The 22,575-nt window shown below is 32.4% G+C and overlaps 2 protein-coding genes across 6 annotated transcripts; both read right to left on the reverse strand.

Annotated features, from left to right (window-relative positions):
• Window positions 1-313: 313 nt before the first annotated feature.
• LOC100781159 (uncharacterized) lies at window positions 314-15,592 on the reverse strand. 4 transcript variants are annotated; one of them, XM_003538715.4, is made up of 23 exons: window positions 15,410-15,592; window positions 13,450-14,297; window positions 12,793-12,908; window positions 11,552-11,760; window positions 10,874-10,993; window positions 10,636-10,764; window positions 10,388-10,513; window positions 10,008-10,063; window positions 9,795-9,894; window positions 9,237-9,354; window positions 8,886-9,095; window positions 8,374-8,698; window positions 8,002-8,095; window positions 7,377-7,485; window positions 7,028-7,293; window positions 6,782-6,906; window positions 5,748-5,982; window positions 4,717-4,905; window positions 4,341-4,624; window positions 3,280-3,487; window positions 2,959-3,198; window positions 1,480-1,565; window positions 314-756 (listed from the first exon to the last, which is right to left on the reverse strand). In XM_003538715.4, exons 1-23 carry the CDS (start codon window positions 15,410-15,412, stop codon window positions 597-599), a joined length of 4,356 nt encoding a protein of 1,451 aa, XP_003538763.2. In that variant the 5' UTR covers window positions 15,413-15,592; the 3' UTR covers window positions 314-596. The 4 variants fall into 4 exon arrangements, 3 of the variants coding, with proteins under 3 accessions (XP_003538763.2, XP_014619299.1, XP_006590590.1); XM_014763813.3 differs by having other exon boundaries at window positions 13,450-14,436; window positions 15,410-15,562; XM_006590527.4 differs by having other exon boundaries at window positions 13,450-14,442; window positions 15,410-15,562.
• Window positions 15,593-19,215: 3,623 nt separating this feature from the next.
• On the reverse strand, window positions 19,216-21,761 carry LOC100792689 (histone-lysine N-methyltransferase, H3 lysine-9 specific SUVH3). Of its 2 annotated transcripts, XM_014763815.3 has the most exons (5): window positions 21,618-21,761; window positions 21,450-21,514; window positions 20,809-21,249; window positions 19,645-20,696; window positions 19,216-19,490 (listed from the first exon to the last, which is right to left on the reverse strand). In XM_014763815.3, exons 3-4 carry the CDS (start codon window positions 21,243-21,245, stop codon window positions 19,664-19,666), a joined length of 1,470 nt encoding a protein of 489 aa, XP_014619301.1. In that variant the 5' UTR covers window positions 21,246-21,249; window positions 21,450-21,514; window positions 21,618-21,761; the 3' UTR covers window positions 19,216-19,490; window positions 19,645-19,663. The 2 variants fall into 2 exon arrangements, with proteins under 2 accessions (XP_014619301.1, XP_006590593.1); XM_006590530.4 differs by having other exon boundaries at window positions 19,216-20,696.
• Between the last annotated feature and the right edge of the window lie 814 nt (window positions 21,762-22,575).

Genomic DNA, 22,575 nt, shown 5'->3' on the forward strand with positions numbered 1-22,575 from the left:
TAACATATTAAAAATTAACATTTTTCAATAAAAAAAATATTTGGAAAAAAAAGTATTGTTTAAATAAGTTAAAAAAATGTATTCCAATTGAATAATTAAGCAAAAAATTAATAGATTTGAATTATAATAATACAAACATTATTACTCAAGTCAAGCACTATAATTATTTTAACAATCTAGTCATTCAAATTTTTTTTAGAATAAAATTATACAATGATGAGGCTTAATATATGTAAAACTCGTGTCATGCAAAATTTGCTTTAATTTATGATGAAATGCATAGACAAGAGTAAGTGGTGAAGCTTCAGTGGTATTAATCATGAGAAAGCGAACCCAAAAAATATATAAACTAAAAGACAATACTAGAAAGAGGTGTCTTCCGTGTAACTATTATACCTTGAAACTCTAGAGATTTTTTTTACAAAGAAGCGAAAAAGTGCAGAACTGTACTTCATTCTCCTGTACATCTCTGAATATATATATTCACACGGCAAGGCTCCTGCTCCACGCCGAAACGAAGCATCATTTTGAACTGTTGGATTTACCAAAAACTTAACATCCAGGTTCACATTTCTAATGCTTCTATTTCTTTTCTGTCATAAACCAGGTTCATGAGCCCAAAAAGCATCTGGATCCGGACAAAATAGAGAATAATCTTCCATTTCTAGATTCGCTATGTGCCAATTGACAAAACGGGCCTGTACAGACTTGAATAGAAAAAGGATGATAGGCAAAAGCCAGCATTTATCATCTTCCCTGCAAGAGAATGTTATGTATTAAGACTTGAAAATAATGAACACCAAAAGTTGTTAACCAAAAATAAATAAATAAACACCAACCACGGGATGAATCTCAGCAGTTGCCTTGAACTTGAGGGGATTCTTACTCTTATCAGGGGATAGCACAGCCCGTTAATCAAAAACTGAGTGAAAAGTACAGAGAAAACAGATGGAGGAATTTAATGATACTTCATTACTAGCACGTCAACATGGATTTATAAGCCAACCCAAAATTCCTCCAGCTTGCTTTCTCTGTACTTCTCTCTGCTGCCTTTGATTATTGAGTCACATTTCTCCTGCCATGTGATCCCCCTGTTCAAGAGTCAAGAGTAACAATTTTCTTGTGTTTGAGACAACTCCTTACATTCACCCGTCACAAAGACATTCCATTCCAGTTTGTAAATAGGTTCAATTTCTTAAAAAAACAACTGTTAAATTTGACAGAATATTTTTCTTCCTCAGACAACAAAACCTCCATGGAGAGAGGCAGTTTAATGATTAAGCATAATTTAACTGGCTGTCACGTTTAAATATGAAGTAAATCGTGATACTATAAGCATAAATATGATGTTATAATTATTCAGAGTTGATATTTTACTGAACCGCCACCGAAGTAAATTTAAACAAAAAAATGCAGGTTGTTTGTAATGTCATTGTTGTTTGAGATAAAATGCTGTCATTTAAATGTTGACAGCCTTACCTCTTAACATTACGTGTGCTTGCCTCATCAGGGTGGTAAAAGTGGGATAATGAATAATGAAGGAGACAACAAATAAAAGCCACTCCCTGCACATATGCACATACAGAAACAAATGTTAGATAAATCATAAAAATAATATATTTCAAATGGTTGCATAACTATATGTATCTTAAAAAGTTAAGAATTCAATATGCCCAGAATTCCATAACTGTCTTCCCTCAACCTACAATAGTATGTTACAAGGCCTTGCCAATTCTGCATTTCAAGGTAATTTCTAGGCATCATAGGGCTCTACTAATTTTCAGAAAAATAGAAGGCTTTAATGTTTAAGATGTAGAATGTATCATAATTCTGATATCCCCCCCTTAATCATGTAGTGGGAGGGTAGTATATTATCCCCTTTCAATGCTTAAACTGCTTTATGCAATTTTCTTTTACTACAAATGTGGTTTGTCTCAATCCTCCACAATAAACTTTTCATGGCAGATTTAATTAGTAAATATACGAGAAGAATTTTTGTATGGAACATTGCATAAACAAAAATAAATTTTAAATAATATATTTGGACTGAATATAGTGTTTTTCAAATAAAAGTTACTGTTGATACAAGCCTCATTAGCAAGTTTTTTTTTTATCAGCAAAAGTAGATATATATATATATATATATATATATATATATATATATGAATAGATAAAGTACCAGAGGTACTCAGTACAATGGAGAAGAGGCCATACAAATGGTTCCGTAGACAGACAAACATAGTCTGAAAAGGAACCAAACTATGACTCAGAATGAAATGTACATCTGCTGATAATCCTATATATGCTACCCCCTGCTACTGTAAGAAGCTCTGTCTAAGGTTACTTGACCAATGGTTAAAGTGGATTGAGAAATCTTTCTCCGCACTTCTGATCCAAGTCCATAGTAGAAACACTGCATCCTCAAACAATTTATTGCCATTGAAGGTTGCATTGGAGAATAGTATTCTGTTGCTGATAATCCTATTTATGCCTCATTAGCAAGTTTGATATTTTTTAGCAAGTCATTGCCTTTTTTTTTGTACAAGTCATTGCCTTTTAGTCACTAGAGCTTTTTGATATGTTTTAACTATATCTTTCAGTAATTACCGATTTACAATGTTTATCTCTGCATTTATACTGCAGGTTGCTCGCTACAAAGCCAATTGAGATAGTTTACAGTCAAGGTTGAAAAAGAAATTTTGGCAATTCCAAACTATTTTGGACTGCTTTTTCCCCCATTCTTCTAGAATTAGAATAACCACATTAAAGCTATGCATCATAAGCATGATGGGGCAATTTGCTACAAGCAACTCATCATGAAATCCTTATTATAAAACTAAGTTTTTTAAGGTCCAATAACCTAAACATATTATAATTGCAAGCGAAGGCATGTTTTCCACTGTTTTACAATTACACGACAGTTATACTAAATGGTATCACAATATAGACAAAACTTACAATATTAGATAAAGAAGTAGCATTCCACAGTGCATATACTCGAGAAAGTGAAGCTCTACTAGGTTCTTTACTGAATAATGCATTCAGACCAGCAGGAAATGGAGAAAGTAGAGAGAGAGGAAGAATTAGTAGAACAGAAAGAAAAGCCGCAAGAGCAATCCAGTAGAACTGAAGCAACATGAGGAGAGTGACAGAAAGATCTGCTAAAAGCATCAAAGTAATCAGTAACTGTACAGTGTCCTGAAACAAAGATGTCATATATTAGACAATGTTCAATTTATAGTTGTGGAGAGGTGAAGCACCTAAAAATAATTTAACTACCTGACGACCAACAGGTCTAGTATTGCACAACAGTAGAGAAAGTGGGAATAGAAAGTCCCTTCTAAAGTCCAATGATTTTAAGGTAGCATCATTTACTAGGCCACCATTAATTCCTCCAGTTATCCTTTTAAGAGATAATGAATTGCTCATGTATGGCCAACTATGCTGCAGCTGCTTAACATTCTTTCTTCCATGTGCCACATTTTTCCTGTTATAAATAATAAATAAAAAACTTTTCAGCCTAATACACAAGTGGGATTTAAAAACAAAGTCTGTACTAATCTTCGTCTAGGAGGAATTAAACAATATCAAGGAACCATGCAACTTGAAGGCTAAAAGCAAAGAATTAGTAAAGGTTTTGCACCCCAAATATGTCCCCTGATGAGAGAATCTGCTAGCATTAAAAGTGACAATGCATAAGCACATCATACATTGTGCTGGATCTCAATATCAACTTAATCTGGGGAAGAAAGAATCCTCTCTAAACACTCATTTGTATCATATCAAAGAAGAATTTTGTATTTTTTCCTAATCCACCTAATCTAATCAGATCAATTTTATAAAACCAAGTATTATGAGTCATCATTACTATCATAAGGAGTAGCAACAGTCATGAACAACATTGGGTTTAACTGTTTTGTGAACAATTACCTGTTTGGTTTAAGAATGTATTTTCTGTTTACTAATAGTTACTAAAATTTCACCTTTTTCCCATTTCCAGAGATTTGTACAAAAAATGGTGAAAACCACAATAACAGCGAAAACAAGGTAGAATATTAGTTATCATTATTGGAAACAGAAAATGAAAACAAAACATTTCTTAAACTGATTTCCCAATATTTGAGTAGGCACCATGTTCTTTCCAACAATATTTCCCACACGAAACCCATTTACTAACATTCAATTTGATGTTATTTAGATTCAATTGGCACTATCAATTCTCTAATAGGACAAAATAAAATGATTGTTACCCTTCCCTGCCATGTTGTTAATTGGATTAATCAGAAGAAAACAAGTCTATGGTCTGCATGTATACAGCATTTGTCAGGATCATAAATTACCTCAAATATTCATCTGTGCCAACCAAAGTATCAGACTGGTGCAAATCAAGAAGGGAATAATCCCCAACTGCTACCACGATACCAAGCTGATAGTAACCAGAAGCTGTTGCTTGGAACCATCCAAGCTCAATTTTAACTCCATGAAACTCAAGTTGGGGGTTTGCATGGCTATTTATCCAATCAACAACAGGACCTAGTGCAGTACGAATTGATCCATGCCTTACAGTCCTTAACTGAGCATTCAGTCCAGCTACCAAGCGATTCCAAACAGTTGCCGGGACATGCTGTGGATATCAAGTTTGGGATTAGTATGTCAGCTATGTATAGAGAACATAATTGACTAAATCTTCACAACATTAACAATGAATCAAGATACCTGACCAAGGAGGTTGGTCAACAGTGTATCATTGTGAAGATTATAAGGTGCCATGTAGCTCCCATCCCCACCAAAAATTATGCACATGGGAAATCTCTTCTGTATAATTGATACAATGTCTAATCGCTTCTCATCACCACCAAGAAAAAAATCAATGTATGCTACCATTAAATCCGGAGTTGCCCCAACCTGCATCATTTGTTTCTTAAATTAAAGAGATTAAAAAAAATGACTGCATTATTTAACACTGTGGAAACCTCTATTGAAAGGTCTTACATTCTAATACAAGCCAGGGAAACAAAAAAGTTGCAAATTAACATGTATATATGTTATATGTTTATGTAACAAGCATAAATAAAATTAATACTAATGTTTTAAATCACATTGTTTTGCTTTTCTGGGCAAATGAAGGAATGCAATCTGATAAACATAACATCTTCTGAACATATAGCCATGTCGTAACTTGCCAGATGAATAAAAAGCACCTATTGCTTCTAAGAAATCCAAATAGTCCCTGAGAAATAACCAAATAAAGAAACTTCCACATATTTATAGTACTAATCAAAACACAATTCTTATGATTAGAAGCTGAAACATTTTATGATTAGAAAATAGAATTAAGGGTGAGTACAATACATTGGCTCAAATTTCTATTATTGCACTTCTATGGTTCTTGGGCTAAAAAAATACACCATTTGGATATTTTTATATCAATTATGGAGTATTTTAGTATATTCCTTAATTTTTTTAATTCTCTTTTGGGCAGACCAGGTCTTTGGCTATATTATCTGGCTTGGATTGTTCTTTAGAAGTGTCTCTTAATTAAGTAGGAAGCCCTAACTGGATGCAAATCACCACCCTTATTGCCCCTAAGAAAATCCTAATTTTTATGTTTAAAGCCTAAGGCTACTACTTCTATACATCAGTATTCCATGTGTCTTCCTATAACAGGAATAATTATATTAATAAAAGTAACTAACAAGGACTTTATGGAAATTACTCCATCATGTTAAATGCTTTGCAAGTCAAACCTTCATCCCTTTGTACAAAGCTCGTGATCGACAGGAACGTAGACAAGAATGGTCATATTCAGACTTGACATATTCCTGAAGGCAACTAATTTTGACTCTCCTTCGCCAATGCTTCCAGGACCAAGCACAAGGATATGCAACAACTGAAAGTATACTGTGCACTGATCCCTCCCACCAATCATATGCAGCAACCGAGTTGATTTCATCAATAAATCTATTAAAAGCATCCTCATACCTGCATCACAGTTAGGATTAAATCTAACTTAAAATCACAATTATTGTTAGAGAAGTAATATAAAGCCAGTCATGTGTTTTCACCTAACAGCTTAAGCTTTTGGGATAGTAGATTAATGACACAGTCCTAAAAGTTTATGCTAATGGTGAAGACATATAAATGGTCTTATCTTACATCCCTAGATAATTTTTATATCAAACAATTATGGCATATAGTAATATGATGCTAGATTAGAATACTAACTGGATTTCTTTATCTTTGCCTTATACACAAATGCTTGATGTAGAATTTTTATTACCAAATACCAAGACCTTTTTTTCCTATTAGGAGAGGAAAAGCATTTTGATGCTAGATTAGATGTGATTTTCAGTTACACCAAATATTGATGATTTTCAGTTAACAAGTAGGTGTGATTTTCAGTTACATAAAAGATTAATGATTGATATCAATATAAACAGATAGTTAACAAGTACCTATGGTTTTTCAGTAACACTGAAGATTGATGATTTAAGCTAAAATAATAAGTTTCCAGTATTTATCAATGCACAGCCCCACATTTTTTTTTATCAGCAAAAAAAAAAAAAATATATATATATATATATATATATATAATTGAAGTACCAGAGGTACTTAATACATGGGTAGTGAAGCCATACAAATGGTTCCATAGTCAGACAGAACAGTCTGAATAGGAACCAGACTATGACTACATATGAAATGCACAGCCCCACATATAACGCAATATGACATCAGGATCCATGACATACACATGAATAATTGAATATGGAGTTTCTCTTACACAATCTCAATTATAGCATGGGGAGGTGAGTAAGGAAGATGCCAGGGTTCTCTAAAAGTATTAGGACCCATAAAGTACATTCTGTGTACATGACTTTGAGTCTCTTCAGCTCTAGCTCCACGGACCTAGTTTTCAAACAACAAAGATATAATGCATCAAATAGTTTCAGAGATAATATGTTAAGGCTCAATTAATGCTTCAGAAAGAACTAATTAAACAGTGGAAATTTTCTTATCAGAATAGTACCTCAGAAAGAGAAAGAAGATACGGGAAGCGGTGATGATTATGGTGTTCAATTGAACTTGAACTACGATATGAACCAGAACCGGTCAACTTGTTTCTCAAAGTACTTAGTAGCAGAGCCACAAGCAATAAAATGAATGACAACAATACTGAAAATGGCCAGGGACCCCCAAATGTATAAATGAGCTCCTCTAGAGGTGTATAGCAATTAGGCATTCGATATTTGTCTGATATACATTTATATGGACAAGTCCGTCTTGTAACACCCCCTGCAATGAAAAGAGCCATCCAAAAAATTTGAGATAGAACATAATGTTAGGCATGCAAAGCCAACTAATATCATCAAAGATACCTCGTTTATATATGAAATTTGCACGATTTGGAAGAAGATCAAGAGGACAAGGAATGCAAAGGTGTTCATCAGAACCATCAACATCTTTGTAAGTACCAATAGGACATTCCTGTAAAATCAATTGCACAGTTTAATAAATTTTCAGAAAGCATAAATCCAGAGAAGGTGCAAGAATTATTAGATTTGTGATAGAAGTGGTTCAGAATCTAAAGGAAAGAATAACTTTTTATAGATGAACGATAAATCTCAATGTTGTGCCAGCGTGGTGGCAGTAAAGAGGGTAGCAAGAGAGTAATTCGGTCTTAGGGGGTGTAGCTGTGTAAGGGCTGAGTGATGATGGTGAGATGTAGGCTGGGATTGGCTAGGACCTCAAGGAGAGACTTGGCACTCTCTAATTACCTAGTCTGATTTTCTTACCTGTTCTGTATTTATTTCATTGTGCAGATTCAAGGCTTTGTTATAACCTTGATACATGCCAGAAATCTGCTGCACTACAGTGAATTTTCATCTCTGATCTATATATTTCTGATGCCTAACATTTATCATAGCATATCTCTAACATTCTGAGCAAATCCAAGAATAAGAAGAAACAAAAAGGAAAAAACAAAAACCTAATGGAGCAAACCTCGCAGAAAATTCCATAAAGGCCTTTAGGGCATGCTTTCCCAGTTATAGTTCCCTCCTGTCCATGATGGCCATCATTGTCCCCAGCACCTCCACTGTTTAAAATAATGAAGAAAGAGATGCTGTTTCTCAGCAAAATTTAATTGAAGAAAATGTACACTGCCATTTTACCATGATAGCGATTAAATTATTTACAATGATCATGTTTCAACTTTCAAGTTCCTTAAAAGTGGCCTCAATTTGGTCCTCCGAAAATTATGAGTTGCCACATTAGTCTTCTGACTATGGAAATAGTATGTGGCCCAAGCAAAAACAGTAATAATCTTTTGTGTTCCAATTCTAAAGCCGTTAGCAGAGACATGATTATGCACACCTGTTATTCACGGTGCCAGTAATACTTGCAACAGGAACATATTCTTCCTCCATACCAATCTTTGACCAATGGAAATGAATTCGACCTCCACCTCCACCACCACCACCAACTGGACCACCATTGCCCCCAACAACAGATAAGGATGAATTCTCCAAGAGCCTAAGTTCTTGAAGGAAAAGAAGGACTGTTCCACCAGAACCTCCGCCAAGACCCCCAACCAAAGAACCATCACCGCTTTTTATTGATTTGCTAAAGCTTTCACCATCAGCCCTCAAGGATCCATAAAGGTCTAGTCTCAAAAGTGGCCACTGAATGGATCCCATCACTAGCCAAAATCAAACAAAAATTACAGTGATCAGAGAATATCATAAAAATGTAGATATTTTCCTTCATATAATGAATAGAGATATAGCATTTGCAGACATCTGCATCCATGTTTAATAGCCAGAAATAAACTTGGGAGTATCCTTTACATGAAATATATAAAGTCAAATGTGTTTAAAACTAATTACCAATCATTCCGCCTCCAACAACATGCCCATATGACTCATTAGGACCCTCAGTTCCACTTCCTAATTCACATGGAAGAATAGCATTTCCATATTCATTACCACCAATACTCTCTCTCCCATTGAAATATCCAGACCCTCCTTTTCCACCATGTCCAGCACCACCACCAGCTCCATTCAAAAAGTTTCCCTTACCAATACCTTCAGTGCAACCTGAAAGAGGTCCCTATCTAATCAAAATCTCAATACTATACTTTTGTGGTAATTAGCATTTTTACTAGCAAGGTAAGCTCGGAAGAACAGAAAGTATAAAAAAAACAATAAAAAATTAGGTTTCTTAAACATTTTAATTACCTAATTCGGATGCAGTAATCATACCATCGGTATCAACAATCACAGTTCTTGCCCTGTGAATGTGAATTATGCTTCCCTTCATAATGCCATTTACAAGAAGATCCTCAACACGGCAAATCTGCAAAAACTCATAAGAAAATAAGAATCCACCATAATGTTCAACTTGAACAGCAATATTTTGTTGTTCTTATGTAGACCCAATCACAAAACAATGTCCAACAAAAGAAGTTGATTGAATTAGAAATGATGGTGGCAATGATAGAAAGATGTTATTTCATGTCATAAGACTCAACCACATTAAAGATACACAAACATATGTACCAAAACAAATGCAAATGTAGCATTTTAACATGACTAAAACCAATATTGTGTACCAAAACAAATTCATTTTTCAGAAATTATATAATTGGTATTGCATTAAATGCAACAAAGGTGGGGGGTTAAAAATTGGTTCCAACTTAATTCCAAGAGCGCAAAAAAATAAGACAAGAAATTCACCTTTTTTTTAAATGAAATACAGCTAAAATATCACATTTCCTATTACTTAACAAATCTTACTTGAAGTGAGAAGGAGAGTGTATAGTTGACATGACAATCGTCAGGTGGAGTTATCAAATCTATTGGGCATCTCTGTGTGTCGCAAAGATGTTTTGTCACCCTACAAAAATTATTAAAAAAAACAATAAAATGGATTAAGTTTAGAGTTTCCAAATAGGCCATATGGAAATTGTTTTAAGTCAAGCAATGTGACTAGAAAGCAGTCATACTTACGTGCCTCTGCTAGCATCATCATCTAAAGGAGCTTGAAGTAAGGAACCTGGACCAACCTGTCACAAGAGGAGCACTGTCAATTAAAATGCTGCACCCAAATGCAACTTCAAAGGGGGTAGGGAATTGAGATATTACGTAGATTATAATGATATCCCGGGAGATATGATACAGATTTGATTTACTAGACTTTTTTCCTATTTATATTTGTATTTATGTAGATAGCCTATTTTTAAGAGATCTGTTGTACATACATTATTCAATCAACTTTTTGATATTAGCATCCCTTGCATAAGGGAGAGCCCTGAAAATCATTTAAAACTCTTGTAACCACTTCAAAAAATATAAAAACAACAAAATCCCTGGTAAAGATAATTGCTTACAGTTACATTATAGAAGAGAGACAAGGATAGTCGCTGGCCTTTGATTGCATCACCGTCACCAGTCAATTGTAGTAGTCCTTGACCATATAAAGCCAAGTTTGTATTTGAACTAACGACAGAATTTTGCTACAAAGGCAAAAAATCACTATCACAATGGAAGTTCCAACCAACCAAGAACAAAATATGGTTATAGGTTCTATAACCAAGAATGCTGCACAACTTTGAATAAAGAATAAAAAACATCATACCCTCAAAACAGCCAGATTTCTCACTTCAAGTACAGAAGCAGTCACAACAGTACTTTCACCACCATCAATTTGAATTGTCGAGTCCCACATTAGTAACATTTTAACAGAAACTCTAAATGCACCAAAAACCTTCATATAATAAAGGTAAAATTGTTAAGTTACAAGTTGATACTACAACTCAAAGAAATAGTAGTTCAAAATAAGTGACAGAAAAACACTTTGAGTCACAATCTAGTACCTTTATAATAGAATCACTCAATAAAAGCTCTTCTGCAACAAGCTCAAACTCAGAAATTGGATAATCAGACAACCCAAAGATTAAGCTTCCACCACTGTATACACTAATTTGGCCTCTTACCTTCATAATTAAAGAAGTCAAACAAATATCAAACATTTGGCTCCAATGGTTAAACATTGCAATGATTAATAAAGAAAAATATAAAATATACCAATGAAATTGTTTTTGAAAGCAAAACAAAAAGTAAAATTACAAAAGGCAACAAAACAGTATAAAGGCAACAATTAAAATACTTGAAAAGATTATTTGAGAATTTTAGAGGAATTTTATGATTACAAGATAATAAAAATGCTACTTCCCATGTACATGCATGATATATCCTATTTACAAGAATCCACTATTTCCTAGGAATATGAATGATTCAAGGAACTAGAAAATAATTACTGATATTTACACCAATTTGTAATACCAAAAGAAGCAGACTTACAAAAACAGATAATGGATTCTATAAATGTTTGAACAATAAAATGCTTCAGCACATCAAAACTGTTATAAAGGTAGTTCTGTATCACATAAAGAATTTTCTGAAACATAGGTAATACTAAAATAAAATTATAAAATGGTGACTCCATGATCATGTGTGGTTTGGTATAGTACATAACGTGTATAATTAGCTACCTGAACTCTGGACCACACAAGCGGAACCAAAACTTTCGCGTTATTTTCCACATAAACATTTGACCATAAAGGGCTGGTTGAGAAATCAAGCAAAGGAGTCTCAGTTTCTGTTGTGACATTGTCATTGCTAACTTTTAAACTTAGTAAATGTGCATTGAAATATGTGCCAGCAGCTCCAGAATTCTCAGGACAGCCAATACTCAAACCTCCTGTCACAACAAATGCATATATTGTGTATAAGATCCTTCTTGCTATCCAGATTAAGAAAAGCACCCCTGCATGTTACTTGATTTGAAAAAATTGAAGATACAACTACAACAATGTCAAGCAATTTTTTTTATTAAAACAACAAATCTAAAATTATCAAATGCATAGTCTCAACACCACCAAAAAATTTAGACTCAGTGTAATCAGAAACGTTAACCCCCTCCCTTTTGCACAGATGTTAGCATCATCCTCTTTTCACAAAGATAAAGAAAAAGTGCTTTAAATTAACAACAAAACAAACCATTAAGCAAGCTCATCCTATTTGGTAAACTACCTATGTGGTTTTCCCCTCACTCATTTTAACTTATGCTATTCATCCATATTATCCCCGCTGCTTCATCTCACAATGCAGAAGAAATTGATAAATTGGGAACACTGGATTATTCACCACTTCAAAAATTCTGAAAGAGTTAAGCTTGCAAAAGATGGGAGAAACTTCAAGCTTAACAAAGGATCATCATTGTGACAATTAGAAGGCAATCAAATAAAAATGAACTCTAATCAGGAATAATTATGGACAGCTTTCAGAATCTAAATCAGCAGAACAACCTTCCAGAAAAAACTTCAAAATTCCATTGAAAACCTGAGAAGTTGAAAGATTTCCTTTGCTGAATTGGTTCTGGACACCATCCTTATAAGTAATAACAAAAACATGACAAGTTTCTTGATTAAAAGTGAAAGCTTTCCTTTTCAACCATTCATATATCAGAAACTGTAGCCAGTGGCTGTGGGTAAGTTAGTATTACATCACTCTTTTTTCCTTTATAAGAGAAGGTGTCAAATCCTTATCTATGATCGTTTTTAACTAAAAAAAATGGTTTTTGCTTATGCTCACATTGAAAACTGAAAACCTTTAAAGAATATGCTAATTTTTGGTATTTTGATTCACATAGATTAAGCTACTGTAGAGTAAAAGATCAAGCAGGAGGCATCATTGGTTTAACTGCCATGTACAGGAGTGTATCAGAACTAACCATGAACAGTAATGTTAAAATCTTCTTGTATGCTGTAACAATCAAGTGATATTCTTCCTCCACCTCCTCCACCCCATCCCATTCCACCAGCAGCATTGATGATACCATATCCCTTCCTACACTCAACCGAAAAATGAAGTTGAAAAGAAAAGTTACAAGCACAATTCACTGGATAATATGTATTAGTTCCATACAAAACCTTCAATGTACACATGGCACTTTTAAAAACTAGAAACAACTCAAAAACCTTCAACTTCAACAAAGGCAAGACATTTCCAAAAACATCCACATTCTTCAAAAGAAAGAGTATACTACCACTGCAATGGTAAATGAGCATGGGACAAATGCCAAAGCAGATCCATGTAAACAGAAAGTATGCCACCATCAACAAAAGCCATAATTCTCTGCCAGTAATATCATTAAAAAAATCTACGAACATTTGCTATTTTCTCATCATCTAATCTTCAAAACCATTTAATATGTAATAAAACCATTAGTTATAATGCTGTAACTGCTAATAGAAGTGACGTAATATGACAAAAAAAAACTGCATTTCACTCTTCAAATAATAGCTACAGGCACCCTTAACAGTCATTTAGAAGCCATCATATGAAAAGAAGGTATAAGTTCACAGACTACCAAGTAGATCATACTCACAGCTTTACGGCATGAACCAATATACTTCCACCAGAGCCCCCTCCCCCATCAGACCCCCCATCTCCTCCTTTTGCAGTAATAGATCCGTTTACATATAAATTGTCTTTCACTAGAAGCTTAACACGCCCCCCACCATTCCCTCCGTATTTCTTTTTAGTAGATTTTCCACCACCCTTGCTCCCGTAACTCCATGGTTCAGACAATGTAGACCAAGCATAAACATCACCACCCCAGTTTGTCTTGTTATTTTTTAAACAAGATGCACCACGCCCACCATGCCCTCCACCAGCTCCATCGTCGCCAACAGGTGTGCCACTAGTTTGGGAAGGTGGTGACCCTCCTAAAGATGATGAGTCTATATAAGAATTGTATTCCATTGTCAGATTGGCTGCAGATAAAACCACAGAACCAGCAACAATAGATGCATTTTGACCAAGTTTAATGTTGCCGGATACATTGACTGTTATCATGCAGCCTTCCACGGGACATAAAAGTGACACATCAGAGAGTATCTCCAGGTTTCCAACACCATAAATGTAAATATCAGATTTTAAATAATGAGTTGAGCTTAGCAAGCATGTGGTATTAAAAGATCCTACACCTTCCAAGTCCTCACAAGAGACTGACTCATTCAACGGGAATGACGAAGTTGATGTTTCAACAAATGCCGAATCATAGGGTTGAGAATCATATCCCACAAGTGACCCAGAATAACCCAACCAGTTTTCTAAGCCAGTACTCCTATTCAAGTGATGTCCTGAACTAAGAGAAATACAAGATATATGAAGATATCCGAGAAGAATGCAGCACCAGAGGTTCCAATGCATTACCACAAAGTGCATCACCACCTATGCCAATTATATATCAGTAGAAATCAGAATAAATGTATAGTTTCAATCAGCTCGGTGGAAAGTATCAAGAAATTTATTTCTGAAAGCTAGCTCCATAGGGATTGGTCCTCAAGGAAGCCACTTTTATACATTTATTCTGCAACTAAATACAAAGGAAATATCAAAAACTAAGAAAACCAAGAAAGCATTGTTGTAAGTTGTTATAGTTTGACATTGATTAAAAAAATGTATGCAGGTGTACACACACAGACACAGAAAAAGGGAGAGAGGGAGAGAGAGAGAGGTGATACTCATCAATTTGATAGTTCCCCTAAGATGCATAAAATGCAAAAAAGGACAATATATTAGTATATATACACCAATAAACAACAATAGTGACTAAAACCTAAATTAACCATTGTAGCCATTGTAAATTCCTGAACACCTTATGTCATGTTGGGCATCACATTGCTGGAATAAATACTATAACATAGGTGCAATGAAATACTTCAGATTGCACTATTTCTGTAAGAAAAATATGTTTCCAAGTATGACCAACAACATCAGTCATCAGCATCAATTAAGAATAAAACACACTATACAATTTTTTTACAAAACGCTCTACACTTTGTTAACGTCTGATATGGAATATAATTTCTATAGGAATATAAAAGTGAAAATCATCGGCAACATATATTCGCAAAGCCTTTTGTTACACAAACATATGCATATTCTGACAACCTTGCGTCTCGTTTTTCAAGGCAATAATATTTTCTTAGCTTGCACACTTTCCTTTACTCCCCAATCCCCTTAATTCCAACGAATTATGCACAATCCATTCAATCGATGTAATAAACCCACCGCAGTGAAATTCAGCTCCACTGATCACACTACAGAAACTCGATCACGAATCCATTCACCAAAAAACAAGTTCTCAAACATTGAAAACTCAAGAAATGCTATACGAAATAAGTAAAAAGTGAAAGGAAAAAAAAGCACAAAACCTAGTAATCACTAATCAAGAGCGATGCAAAAATTAAAATGACGAAAGAGGCACAGGTGGAAGAATCAGAAATGAAAAGACGAAATAGCGGAAGAAGTGATGTAGTGGGAAATTGGAGTGAACTAACCATAAGGGGGGAAGAAGTGAAAAAATGCACTGAATCTTCGAAGGTTGAATTATTATGGTAACAGTTGTTGGTCGTGAGTTTGGGTGCATCACTTTCTCTTTTGCTTTTACTTTTCTTGTTTTTCGTAATTAATTGATTTACGAGCTGGCTGGCAATAGAGAGACAAATGAGAAAGAGGGTCTGTACGAGTCCAAGCCACGTTACTAATTTCCAGATTAAATATTAAATACATGATTGGTAAAATTAATTTCTACAACAACCCATTTCAACGTGTCACTAAACCAAGTATCGTTTATGGCCAAAAAAGTTTCGTCCAATTCGTCTCGTCGGTGAAAGAAATTATTGATCACGAAGCTTCCCATAAAAGAAAATTTGCAATCAGCTTTGTTGATATATTTTAAATTTTACTCCTAAATAACTTTTTCTTTTTTGTGAAACTCCTAAGTCCTAAATAACTAGTATGTGCTACTGCAAGTCATTAACAAAATGAAAAGCAAAAACAATTATTATATCTTCGATTTTCTTTCCAATGCAACCAATAAAATATTACACGAGCTTTCAACGAAGGATGCAGCAGCCAGCAGGTGAATTAGATAATGTTTAACTCGATTTCTTTCGACGTCTCCTTCTTCTTAAAAATAATTTTTTTTATATTTTTGTTTCATTAAAAAGTTGTTGTTTGTATTGTTTATTAATTATCCATAGTTGTGTCTGTCCTTACTTTTTCCCTATAATAAGGAGGGAAAATTCCATAAATAACTTAGTCGAATGTTGCATTAAAAAGAAATAAGAAAAAAATACTTCCCAAAGAAAATACATGTGGAAAACCAATAAATAAATAAATATTTTTTATCAGAATAAATAAATAATTTAAGACACTGGTTAACGGAATATCATATTGTTGAATAATTAATTGATATCGAAGATTGAATCATATTAATTGGTATATGAAATTTTATTCAGCGTTATGCTTAAAGAATGTCACTTCCTTAAATATTGGTATATGAAATTTATTTTCGAGTGGTAATGGATATGGTTTTTTAAAGTAAGGTGTTAAATTTGAGTATTATTGATGTGAAAAATGTGATTTAAAGGAAATTTTTTTATTTAGTTAGATTTTTCAATAAATATTAATTATGAACAAAATTAATAAATATTTTATTTTTAATAAAATGTCACTTCAAATATTTTGTGAGCTGTGTCGACCAATTCTAACGCTTTAGGCAAAATTTACGAGTCTATATTTTATTATTTTATTTTGCTAAAATATAATTATTTTTTTATTTTTTTAAATATGTGATTTTAGTTCTTCTATTTTTTAATTGAAATTTTTATTATTTATTTTTTAAAACTTGATGTTTTTAGTTCTTATATCTAAATTATTAATCATATGATAGAAGATTTTTAAAATTATTTAATTACTAATAAGTTTAATTTATGAATAAAAAATACATAATGAACTTTTGAAATTAGTCACGTGTTAAAATTAGGAGACAAAAATTTTCAAATAGAAAATGGAAATTAAAATTATAAATTTTTAAAAAGTAACAAACAGGATGTCCTGATTAAAAAATAGGGAACTAGAATCGCTTATTCAAGAAAATAAAAGTACAAAAACTATACTCTATTCTCTTTAATTAAGATTTAATAATCAAGTCACTTTAATATTTCATCTTATAGTCATTCATTCAATCCCTACGTAATTTTGAAAAGTTTCTTTTCACAATTATAACAATATTTATGTATATACATATTTTTAAATCGTATAATTTCACTAATAAAGTAAGTGCATATAATATAGTAAAATTTATTACCAAATAAATTAAAAAAATAATAAAACTATACATAAAAACTAAAAAATCAATAACATAAATTTGAGGCCTAAGGCTACGGCCTCATTTGCCGCACGGCTCTGAATACTTCATTTATATTATCAATATCAATGCATACTGAATAATATTGATATTAAACTTATTCAATGATGTAATGCTGTATAAAAAGATCTTTAAGTATTTCATCAATTATGAATATAATGTATTGTTGTTCTTTCTTATTGAAAATTAGTATTTTAACTTATTTTGAGCCTTTACTGTAAAAAGAATATTCAAAGTTAATTATAATTAAAAATTACATAAGACAATTTAATTCAACATTTTAAATAATTTATCCTTAATACGTGTTGATCGATAGAGGAAGAAAAATGAGAAATAGTTAATTATTATAAAAAAAATGTCTTCCCCTCATTGATGGAGGAAGAAAAATAATAATATATTGTATTAAACTATTGCTCCATGCATGGCTACGCTACACGTTGATGTAGGAAAGAATGAGTGATGAAATGAAATTGATTACTAAAAATATTCAGTGTTTGTCTATTCTGTTGCGTGCTTTACTAATTGAATTCAATTGTAAACTGAATGAGATTAAAATTATTTTTAATCAACCATTGATGGGTACATTTATTTGTTAAGAAAATCCGAACTACTTTTTCTCTTCAATTTTTTTGGGGGTTACAATTAGTCAATTACAAACAACTGTATATTTATTTTATTCCTCTGCTCTTTTTCATGATCAGGGGCGACATATGACTGTTTTCATTTGCCTTTTTACCCTTTTGAGTGGATTGGTCCATTTGGCGCAGCTTATACGTGTATAATATAAATAAATGACATGTTTGGTAAAGTTGAATACGAGTATAAAAGTTGATATTTTATTTTTCAGGAACACATATAATAATTTATTTGAGTATAATGTAATTTTTTCCTTTTATTTTTTTAAAAATTTATAATTTTAGTCTCATTATTAAACAATGTAGATATTTCATGTCTAACTTTTAAAAAGTCTATAATTTTAATCTTTTTGACCAAATTTAAATGTTAATTTATATATTTTATAAATGTTGTTTGACACATATATTTATTATCTATGTGATAAAATGTTTATTTTAATTATTTAATTGTTAAAAAATTTAATTTATTAAAAAAAGAATTCAAAAAGTATCTAAAATTTAAGAAGAGATTAAAGAAATCCAAATGTTGATTATCATTCCATGCCCAAATTGAAATCCAACACAAAATCTTGATTAAAAAAATCAAAAATGTTGAACCACTTGTGCCAATAATTATAAGTTACCTTTAATTTTAAATATGGACTATAATTTTATATTTATCTTTATAATAGTTATAAATAATCACGAGTTTGTTGAGTTTATGGATTTAATTTAAATGCAATGGCATGCAATTATTTTTCGTACACTCATCAAATAATGATTTGTTATATAATTGACTTTTAACTTTTATAATAATTATTTTAAAAATTATATTAAAAGTGATTCTTAATTAATGAACAGTGTAAAAATCCTTATAAAAATTAAAAGTATTTATTAAGTGAAACAACTTTTTTTAACACGTGTGTAGTCAATTTACTTCAAGAATAAAAGTAAACGGTCTTCAATATTTTTTAACAATTTTTTTATTAATTTAACTGTTGAATATTTTAGTATCAAATAATATTAAAATTTTATAAAAAAAATTGTAGTCTTAACCTACATGAAAAACCTTTTAATTTAACAATTAAATTATTAAAAATTAATTGTTACAAATAGTTATTATTAAAAATAATTTTATTAAGAATTATTCTAAGAATGTATCTTCTCTCTTTCTCCATTTCTATATAAATATTTAATTTTTTGCTTTGTTGCATATAATAAAGTTTTTTACATTTAAATTTAATGAATTTTTTTATTTAAATTAAATATAGTTAAAGCTATGGAAGATTATTACAATAATTGCACTTAATTAGTGATGTTGAGTTTGAACTGAATATAATATAGAAGAAATTTGTCAAGCTCTTCTAAAAAAAAGAACTTTGTCAAACTTTGAGGCTTGTAGTGACTCGAATAGTGAAAGACACATATATCTCTACTAAAAAAAGTTTATTACAAGCATGCATGAAAACCCTCAGATCAGACAGATTTCTAATTCATAGGGTAGCCGGGCAACCACAAAGAGGTTTTGTGAGAAGAAACGTGAACATTTCTCCAAGTCTAAGCATCCATTAGTACATTTACAATCACATCCATCTGCAGGAAGACGAAAAGGGTATATCAATATATCATGCAAGCTAGTTATGTACTAAAACAGAAAGGGGGTTTTCATCATCTATGGTGTTCACACTTCACAGCACATATGGGAATTCGTTTTTTTCCAAAAGAAACATAGCATCAACACATATACCTTCTCTTGTCTTGAACAACTATTTAGATTTCTTCACTTCCTTCAAAGCAAGCTTTTGACCAGGAATTCTTTTAAGGCGAAACCTATAAACCAGCTTCCCATGTGATCCTCTGTCCTGCCAATATGACTCGACCACATACAGCCCATCATATACATATGTCTTGTATTTATCATCCATTGATTCAGAGCCGCGAATCACCCTAACAGGATTCTTTTCCTCACTACTGTTCTTCAAAGCAAGATTGCCCCGCTTGAGCTTCTGATCTTCAGGTTTTTTGTCATTGCTCATCACATTCCCACCCTGCCCTGAATATACCAAGACATCCGAATTGACCAAATAATCAGCATAGCCACCTGAAGCAACAATACTAGTCGCAAGGATCTTACCATTGTGCTTCACATAATCTATGCCACCCTGAATCTGAAGATGAAGGCCAATTATATTAAGCTCCACCCGATATTGAAACTCATCACCAACTTCAACCCCAGGTACAGGGCCCAGTATCTTCTTGCCTGAGTTAACATGAATCCCATTGTCCTTAAGAATCCTTGCAGCAATTAAATCAACCCTCTTTCTTTTCCCTAGTTCATTTGACTTTGATTCTCCTTCCTCTAAAAGACTTCTACAAACAACTTGAAACAACCGTAATGCTTCCCTCACTTTTTCTCGGGTCACATCCGAGTCACTCTCATCACCACCAGTGAAATTAGAATGAGAAGAGGGAGTAACATTTACATCGAACTCATGTGATTCTTCACTATTTTCAACAGGGTCAAGCCAGCCCTCCTTTCCCCAAATTTCTAATTCACCCATACCTTCAGAAGCAGAATTTGCCTTCTTTTTGAAAGGCTTCTGCCCAAAATTACATTTAGTCTTGATAGCTCTTCTAGACCTGTCAGGCAATGCAAAAGAAACCACTTTCTTTCTCTTGTCTTCATTTTTAGCATCTCCCAACTTAAAGTGGGAGGAAACTTGACCAGACCTCCAAGGACATTCTGATTTAACCATGAAACCAAGTACCACTTTCATGTCTGATGATGAGACCTGCAATCTATAAAATTTCCTTTCAAATTATGCACAGAACAAGAGATATTATATCCAAAAGCCTTGTCTCAGCCTTGGAATTCATTTTAACTAGATGAAGATCAGGGAGTGTGACATACTTTTTTTCCGGCGCCATTTTCATCTGAGAAGATGGTTCTTCAAATGCACGCAGCTCCTTCAGTCCCTCAGTAACATTCCTTTCAGAATCAGTTTGATTTTGATAGAAGTCCACAATATTTCTCTTGCGACTATAGTCATCTTGAATGTTACTCTTAACTTCTTCTTTTACATCATCAGCTGCTGATACTTTTTTCAATTGATTGTTGTCATCTACAGCGAGGTTTTGTAGACCCACTTTCTTCCCCTCTTCTTGACACACATCCATGTCATTGCATGCTCCAAATAAAGGAAGGAAGTCTCTGACAGCTGAAGCTTTTCGTGGAGGAAGATACCTTCTTGCTAAATGTTGATCATTCTTATTCTTAATATCCTCAACAAATTTCGGAAATGCTCCACATCCATCCGGAAAATCACGAACAGCTAGTAGTATTGTCATGACTCTGCAATCGGCAAAAACATAAAAAAAAAAAACCCCAACTCCCAACATGAAATGCCAAAAATCACATGCCGTTAAAGTAATAAATCCCTATAATCTAAAGCACGCAGTTAAGAAAGAACAAGAATCGAAGCATAAACATAGAAACGTAAAGACGAAGGAATGTGTTATGTTAGGGTATGAGAAAGATAGATAGATAGATACCTTAGCGGAGTGCGAGAGTGAGCGAAGAGAAACGAAAATCAGAAAACCTGTGTTTGTTCCCAACTCTGAAAACATGCAGCGAAAAAAGTACAAGTGAAAACGGCAGAAGAAAAATGAGAACAAATGAAATGGTAGATAGATACATAGAGAATGAGGAAGAAAAGAAACCCTTCAACTTCTTCAAAACGCAGAGGAGAGTTGGAAAAAATGGATATGGAATGCCAGAGTCCTACTGAAATTAGTATAGTAGTGTGTGCGTGTTTCCAAAACTAAACTCTTTCAATTAATAATAATAATAATATCTGCGTCAAAATGAGTCAACTGTGCGGAAGCTACAGTTATATACTGTACTTCCCAATTAAGAATCTTTATTGTTTACTATTGTAGTTTTAAATATAGGCTATAATTACGTATTTATCTTTATATTAGTTATAAATAATTTTGAGTATGATAAGTTTGTGGATTCAATAATGACATGCAAATGGGGTATTTTTTAAAAACACTTATTTAAAATAAACTGTTATATAATTATTTTTTTCAACTTTTATAATAATTATTTTAAAAATTACATTTAATGTGATTTTAATTAATGAAAAAAGAAAATAATGTAAAAAATCTTTATGTTTATAGTTGAAAGGCTTAAATATATTTGTCTTCCAATTTTACTATTTTTTTGTCTTTTGTATTTTTTTTTATTTTAGTATGTTTATCTTATTTTTTATCTTTAAATCACTTTAGATAACACTTTAAATAATAAAAAATACTTTGAATAATTAAAAAATATTATCTAAAATGCTTTAAAAATAAAAAACACATTTTATAATACCTAAAACAAAAAAAATACCAGAAAGAAAATGAAAAAAAGTTAAATTGTTGGAAAAAATGTATTTAAACTTAATTAAAATGATTTATTTGTACAAAATAAACGTTTTTTTAACAATGTGTTTAATTAAATTGCTCTAAGAATCAAAATTAATCTCTTTAATAATCTTTATGCAAATTAACTTTTATAATTGAACCGTTGAATATTTTAAAAGTATTAACTAAATGATTATACACACCAAAACTTAGATAACTTGAACACTTGTAATTATGTAATTTTATAGTAAAAAATAAATTATACAGT

This window comes from Glycine max, chromosome 11 (assembly GCF_000004515.6).
Source record: "Glycine max cultivar Williams 82 chromosome 11, Glycine_max_v4.0, whole genome shotgun sequence".
Taxonomy (NCBI): domain Eukaryota; kingdom Viridiplantae; phylum Streptophyta; class Magnoliopsida; order Fabales; family Fabaceae; genus Glycine; species Glycine max.

Bases quoted from the DNA above. Each gene is read 5' to 3' on its own strand.
- LOC100781159 (XM_003538715.4), bottom strand. The intron at 10,064-10,387 runs GTAAGCAATTAT...CTCTTGTGACAG, and splicing joins CTCTCTTCTATAATGTAACT to GTTGGTCCAGGTTCCTTACT. The intron at 757-1,479 runs GTAAGGCTGTCA...ATTCTCTTGCAG, and splicing joins AGCACACGTAATGTTAAGAG to GGAAGATGATAAATGCTGGC.
- LOC100792689 (XM_014763815.3), bottom strand. From the start codon at position 21,245: ATGACAATACTACTAGCTGTTCGTGATTTTCCGGATGGATGTGGAGCA. The intron at 20,697-20,808 runs GTATGTCACACT...GAAATTTTATAG, and splicing joins AAAATGGCGCCGGAAAAAAA to ATTGCAGGTCTCATCATCAG.